The sequence below is a fragment of the Ascaphus truei genome, chromosome 20 (genome assembly GCF_040206685.1).
Source record: "Ascaphus truei isolate aAscTru1 chromosome 20, aAscTru1.hap1, whole genome shotgun sequence".
Taxonomy (NCBI): Eukaryota; Metazoa; Chordata; class Amphibia; order Anura; family Ascaphidae; genus Ascaphus; species Ascaphus truei.
Window position 1 is genome coordinate 32,064,865 of NC_134502.1, and position 7,500 is coordinate 32,072,364.

At 44.2% G+C, this 7,500-nt stretch overlaps 2 protein-coding genes across 2 annotated transcripts in view; both read right to left on the bottom strand.

Moving 5' to 3' along the window:
- LOC142470867 (vitelline membrane outer layer protein 1 homolog) overlaps positions 1-7,500 on the bottom strand; it is a 230,000-nt gene that overhangs the window by 212,698 nt on the left and 9,802 nt on the right. The gene's annotated exons all lie outside the window — the stretch shown is intronic.
- LOC142471436 (vitelline membrane outer layer protein 1-like) overlaps positions 1,403-7,500 on the bottom strand; it is a 7,592-nt gene continuing 1,494 nt past the window's right edge. The window contains exons 2-3 of the mRNA XM_075578239.1: positions 2,593-2,702; positions 1,403-1,909 (exon numbers count right to left, since the gene is read on the bottom strand). Coding sequence (XP_075434354.1) covers positions 1,615-1,909; positions 2,593-2,702 — 405 coding nt within the window. The 3' untranslated portion in view covers positions 1,403-1,614. The remainder of the gene's footprint in view (positions 1,910-2,592; positions 2,703-7,500) is intronic.

A 7,500-nucleotide genomic window follows, 5' to 3' on the forward strand; every position in this document is an offset into this window, starting at 1 on the left:
GAGTTATAGGGAGTAGTTATATGTGGAAATAGGAGGAGATATTGGGAGCGGTTATATGGGTGTAATGGGTTTTGTGGACTGGCCCAGACCCACCCAATCTCACATTGGCCCCTGTGGACTAACCAGCCCCCTTTACATGGTGAGTGTGTCTGGTGGTGCACCTGTTGGTTACAGGACCCCTGAGTCTCCCGCTTGATGGTGTATTAGGGATGACCCGTCCAGACAGGCAACTGAGGTAGTGTGCTGAGTCCTACCTATATCCAGTGCAGCGCCTCCACCTCATCAGGATGCCTGCGTCCGCATGGGAATGGTTCTGATGAGGAACTCCTCTGTGGTGGTCCCCTCTGTGCAATAAGTCCACACAGCAACATCTTTATTGAACGCGGTGGGCCAGCTGCCCTCCACAATGGGGTGTATCTAGCCCTCCATTGTTCAGCTGCTTCCCGTTGAAAGGTGCGCCTTCCTGTAATTGGTGGGTTCCCTATCTCCCTTTGTGGGAGATAGTTCCTGTGCCAGGTCCCTGGTCACAGTGTCAAAATTGTCTATCAATCACAGCGTAGCAGTGTTCTTTAACCTTCCTTAACAACTCCAACACACACAGAACTAACTTTGGATCAGTGCTGTGCCTTATATATCCTCTGGAGGCTGACACACCTCTGACCTCACTAACCATGGAGTCAGAGCCTGTGACCACTCCCATCCATACATAGGGCACCTCACCAGGGTGTGAGGGCAAACCTCCATACTTACTGCTGGCATGCCCACAACTTACTAGGCCTTACTGCCAGCAGGAGAGATGACTGTAGCCATTTTACATGACCGCTACATGGGGTAATAGGAGGAGTTTAAGAAGCAGTAATATGGAACATAAGAAGTAGTTACACTGGCGACACACTTTATTCGAGCTCGGCTAGTCCCACGAATTCGGGTATACCCGGGTGTATTGAGGTTTGTGACTGTTTTCTGCCCGAGTATATTGGGTTATTTTCCAGGCAGGGATTGAAGCATTTTATTCCCGCTGGCTGCAATACTGCACAGTATATATATATATACTGCATTACAATTCATGAATTTATGCCATCTGGTAGACACGCGAAGCATTGCAGCCTATTAAATCCTAATCATTATCATTTAACAGATCAGCCGCCCGTCAGCCAGGCATGAACCCAGGCTGGGAAGGCAAACGCAACGGGGCTTGTCAGAGGTGAGGAGCGGCGCATTCCAGGTATCTGCCAGGTACATACTGGGTATTTGCTCGAATAAAGTGTGTCGGTGCAGTATAGGGAGCGGTTATATGGTTAATAGGAGGAAATATAGGGAGAGGTTATATGGGGTAATAGGAGGAGTTATATGGAGCAAATATGCGTTAAATGGATACAAATAGTCACAATGAATACTTCCATTTTATTTTACATTAAAATTCAATTTTATTTCACAATTTCAAATTGAACAATACGAACGTCCCACTAATTTGGGCCCTAAAATATCTGCATCTCCAACCATCTCCACCAGATATATTTAGAGACGTCGCTGGCTTAACCCTTCCCCCCACCCCCCGAAGACCTTCCCGATTGAATGTAGACCCTTCATGGGGAAGTTGAGAAGAAAGAAGACTCAGTTTTCACAGCAGGTGAACTTGACATCATTGAGGGCCGTGTCATCTCCTTTTCCTTGGTACTCCTCCACCCTGGTGCTGATGCCACAGATCCCTATCATGCAGAACTGGCTCCACTCTCCGTATGAACCCCACACGTGCCAAGATCCCTCTAGTATCGTTTCGTCTGAGCACATAAATACGATGTTGTTGGCGGCAGTGTCGTCACCGCCCCCCTGAGGTGGACTTACTAACAAGGTGAAAGCGATGAGGTTGCCGTTGCTGCACCGCACAGGGGAGGTCCATGAGCCCCACCTGAGAGAGAAGAAGGAGGATGTGGTTAGTGGTGAAGAGGAAACTTCCTAGGTGCTCTTGCAGAGGAGACCTGCCCTGTAGGACGGGCACAGGATTTTAGGGGAGATCTGACCAATTATCTATACAGTGGCATCGCCCCTGTCCTACGTCCTTCAGGGTAGTAAAGGGGATCTCTAATAGGGTGAGAGGAAAGGGGATCTCTAATAGGGTGAGAGTAAAGGGGATTTTTAATCTGTAAAGTGGTATCACCCCCTCCCTTAATCTCCTGGTGATACCCATCTCTATATATTCGAATACCTTGCTATCCTCCCAGCTGCCTTAATTTCCCTCCCTATACACCCCAACATTTTGATTGCCCTCGGAACTCCCTTATACACCCCTCTTTATACACCCGAAAATCCTGTCATCGTAATATATGCTTGGCAAACTCTGCACATGTGAAGAAGAGACCTGTGAGGTTTGGCGAGCTCTGTACATGTGAAGAAGAGACCTGGGAATTTGGAAAGCTCTGTACATGTGAAGAAGAGACCTGTGAGGTTAGGAAAGCTCTGTACATGTGAAGAAGAGACCTGTGAGTTTAGGAAAGCTATGTACATGTGAAGAAGAGACCAGTGAGGTTAGGAAAGCTATGTACATGTGAAGAAGAGACCTGTGTGGCTGTGCATGTCCTGTGAATGACTTACGCTCCTTCAGTAGACTGGATTAAATATTCCTCATTGTTGTTGCTGCTAACACAGAGCAGCCGGATCCCGTTCAGAGACGTATCATCACCAAACCACTGGAATTTTTCAAACTGTATCAGGAAGATCAGTTACAATGTATCCATCTCATATATAACTACTCATAACCCCTCAACCCATGAAACACGTCCCTGTCATTAGGTCATTTTGCTCCTACGTGGGACTGACCCTTTAACCCATTAAACACGTCCCTGTCATTAGTTCACTTTGCTCCTACGTGGGACTGACCCTTTAACCCATTAAACAAGTCCCTGTCATTAGGTCACTTTGTACCTAAGTGGGACTGACCCTCTAACCAATTAAACACGTCCCTGTCATTAGGTCACTTTGCTCCTAAGTGGGACTGACCCTCTAACCCATTAAACACGTCCCTGTCATTAGGTAACTTTGCTCCTACGTGGGACTGAACCTTTAACCCAATTAACACGTTCCTGTCATTAGGTCACTTTGCTCCTACGTGGGACTGACCCTTTAACCCATTAAACACGTCCCTGTCATTAGGTCACTTTGCCCCTACGTGGGACTGACCCTTTAACCCATTAAACACGTCCTTGTCATTAGGTCACTTTGCCCCTACGTGGGACTGACCCTTTAACCCATTAAACACGTCCCTTTCATTAGGTCACTTTGCTCCTAGGTGGGACTGACCCTCTAACCCTTTAAACACGTCCCTGTCATTAGGTCACTTTGCTCCTACGTGGGACTGACCCTTTAACCCATTAAACAAATCCCTGTCATTAGGTCACTTTGCTCCTAGGTGGGACTGACCCTTTAACCCATTAAACACGTCCCTGTCATTAGGTCACTTTGCCCCTACATGGGACTGACCCTTTAACCCATTAATCCCTGTTATTAGGTCACTTTGCCCCTACGTGGGACTGACCCTTTAACCCATTAAACACGCCCCTGTCATTTGGTCACTTTGCCCCTATGTGGGACTGACCCTTTAACCCATTAAACACGTCACTGACCTGACCATATAATTTACCTATGTTGCTTCTCAGATTAATCCTAATTGTGGGATATTAGAACGAGGGGGCACTTTATGGGGTTACAGGTAACACTTCTCATTAGGGAACAGACCTAAATGGGGTAAGAAGGCAGCAGTGGGGGCAGAACGGAGTTATGGGGCAATTCTTAGGCTGCTTTGATTTCTGACACAGGGACCCGCTTCTTCCCAACTTACAGGCCCTGTTATGGGGCATCGGATGTCAATAATTGAGATATCTGCCCCCCATATCTGGGCCAGAAACTCGGACCAACTGGGGGGTGTTATAGTGAGGTTTGGGATTTAGGGGATAATGGGAAAGCAAAGGGGATTCCTAATAGGGGGAGTAAGGGGATTTCTAATAGGGGGAGTAAGGGGGATTCTAATAGGGGGAGTAAGGGGGATTCTAATAGGGGGAGTAAAAGGAATTCTAATTTGGGAGTAAGGGAGATTCTAATAGGGTAGTAAGGGGATTCTAATAGGGAGAGTAAGGGGGAATCTAATAGGGGGAGTAAAAGGAATTCAAATAGGGGGAGTAAGGGGGATTCTAATAGGGGAGTAAGGGGGATTCTAAAAGGGGGAGTAAGGGGGATATCTAATATGGGGAGTAAGGGGGATATCTAATAGGAGAGTGAGGGGGATTCTAATAGGGGAGTAAGTGGGATTCTAATAGGGGGAGTAAGGGGGATATCTAATAGGGGGAGTAAGGGGGATATCTAATAGGGGAGTAAGGGGGATATCTAATAGGGGGAGTAAGGGGGATATCTAATAGGGGGAGTAAGGAGGATATCTAATAGGGGAGTTAGGGGGATATCTAATAGGGGGAGTAAGGGGGATATCTAATAGGGGGAGTAAGGGGGATATCTAATAGGGGGAGTAAGGAGGATATCTAATAGGGGAGTTAGGGGGATATCTAATAGGGGGAGTAAGGGGGATATCTAATAGGGGAGTTAGGGGGATATCTAATAGGGGGAGTAATGGGGATATCTAATAAAGGGAGTAAGGAGGATATCTAATAGGGGACGTATAAAGGGGATATAACGTGGGAGACTAAAGAGGATTTTTTATAGGGTAGAATAAATGGGATGATTAATAGAGGGAATAATTTGGGGTTATGATAGGGGAGGATAAGTGAGATTTCTAATAGGGGGGAGAGATAAAGGATTTCTATCAGGGGGATAGTAAGGGGGGGGGTTATCTAAATAGGTAAAACAATGGCCATTACTGATAGTTAGAGTAAAAGGATTTATATTAGGGAATGTAAGGAGATTTCTCATAGGGAAAAGGGCGAGGGAGAGAAAAGTGAGGTTAAAAAGTGAATTTGCAATAAGGGAATAATAGGGGATTGTAATATTTCCTATATATAGGGGGCTATGCACTAAGCAGCGATAACTGCTTTTAAGTCCGATAAATGACTTTTAAGTCCGATACTGCCTGCGGCGCGATTCACTAAGCAGTGATAACAGCGCTTTATCGGCAAACGCACAGTTTTTTGCCAGTTTACTAAGCAGTGATACGTGAATCGTACTTTAAAAGCGCGCCAAAACGAAACGGAGACAGTCAGAAAGCATTGTTTACCTTTTTTTCAGCACACCGTTAATACAACAGGCCGGTGGGTGTTCCCGTGTGATCCCCTCGGGTGTCTGGGGGTCCACAATGTCCTGTGGTACCAATTGTGTGCCCCCCCCCAAAAACAATACTTTTAAATAACCCCCCCTACCCACCAAGGAGGCCTAACCACCCTCCCCAGGCAACTACCCTTCACCCATTCATTGGTACAATGGGTACATCATGCTCATATAATACGGGCATGATTTATTTACCACTATTGCAAGAAATTGTGAAGGAATAAAAAAACAGGCCAAAATAAAACACCTTACATTGCAAAATAAATCACATCAAATGGCTAACTAAATGCATAACAACTGCCAATAAAACAATTGAATGGCACAGTGGGTACATCATGCCCATATAATATGGGCATCATTTAACACTATGCCAGTCAATGGTCAACTTATTGGTTGCATCGTCCCCATCACACAGGGGGGCTATGCACAAAGCAGTGATACTGTAAGGGGTTTTAAGTGAGATAAATGCCTTATGGTGCAAAATTGCGTGCAGCGCGATTCACAAAGCAGTGATAACACTGCAGTATCGCGCTTATAAGGCTTTTTATCACCAAAACACAGTCATTGATAAAAAAATTGCGCCATAAATTGCGCCATAACGGCATTTATCTCACTTAAAAACACTTACTGTATCACTGCTTTGTGCACAGCCCCCATAGTGTCTAATATGGACAATGAAAGGGGGTTATCTAATATGTGGGGAGGGAGTATCGGCTACTTCTAAATACAGAGAGTAAAAGTATAAATCACAGTTATAAAGGAGATTTTTGCCGTAATTAGCTGGCCTCTGAAGTAGTCCTGGCATAAGTTAAAATATTTGACTGCGCCTGCAAAGTTAGATTGTAAGTTCTGCGGGGCAATTTAAATATTGTGCCATCAAAATCCCATATACAGAAGCACATACATTGCCATGCAAAAAATCATATTATTATTACTGTATATATTTATCTCACCTTGAGAGAGAATCCTCTGGCACTGGAACCGACGGGACACATTTCAACTGGCCCCCAGTCACCCAATTTACCTCCGTTGCTGACACTGATGACATATTTACAGTTCCCTTGTCCTACTGAGAAGAGAGAGAGGAGGAGGAGGGATGAGACCGCCTGGAACATCATGGTGGGGTCTTGAGGAACTCAACTGGAGATGTCAAGAGATGTCAACGGTGAGAAAAACTTCGGCAATGTAATAATCGGGAATCAGGTTTGCCGTTCAAATCAGCAATCTTTATTTCTTCAATCAGCTCAGCGATTCAGCAAGGATACAACATACAAAATACTTCTATTCAAGGTGGCGAGTATCTGAGAAGGCAGTGGCGTATCCTGCGACAGCTACGTTTTATACCCTTAGATCGAAGAGAAATACATCACTATCTCAGCCAACTAAATGACGTATTTGTTTACATACTTGTTTTTCTGTTGTTACCATCACGTACCTTATCTCAGGAACATTAGGAACTTACAAAAACAAGTCTTATCACTAAAATGGGCATCATACAACTTGGTTTCAAGTTGCCCCTGATACCAATAACATTGCATTCTATTAGTTTCACACTGACCACAAGATTCCTTAAAACATCTTAACCTATTGAGTGCTGAATACATATATATGTATATATATATCAACATTTTAATTTATGGTGGGTGAAAAAGGCAACAGGAAACCTCCACCATATAGCATATAGCAAATTAAAAGATCACTTGTGAGCACATTCACGTCTTAGACAGGTCTGCAACCCTGCCTTTCACCATTATCACCTAGCGTACAGTGCTTCCACTGCAGCAAGGGATTCTGGGAAATAGCATGCAAATGAGCACACTGTGTCACCTTTTGCCTGAAAACCATTTTTCATTTAAAAATGATAAAATAATAATTATTTTATTTTTATGTATAATTTATAAATTATCATTTTATTTATTTTTTATTTTAGAAATTATACCATATCATACAGGAATCGAACCCAGGATGTTAGTACCAATTCTCTACCTCGACGCTACAGTGCAGTCCATTGCATTGCAATGTGCTCTAGAGGTTAAGTATATTTATAGAGTCTGTTTTGCCACATCACGCCTGTTGTGTAGAGGTAGAGAATTGGTACTAGTATATGAAAGCTCCTGGGTTCGATCCCTGCATGTGTATTATATAAAATGTGTTAATGTTCAATTCCCCCATAGGTGTATGTGTCCGTTAGCAATAAAGCATTGAATTGTATGTTTAAAAAAAAAAAAAAAACCT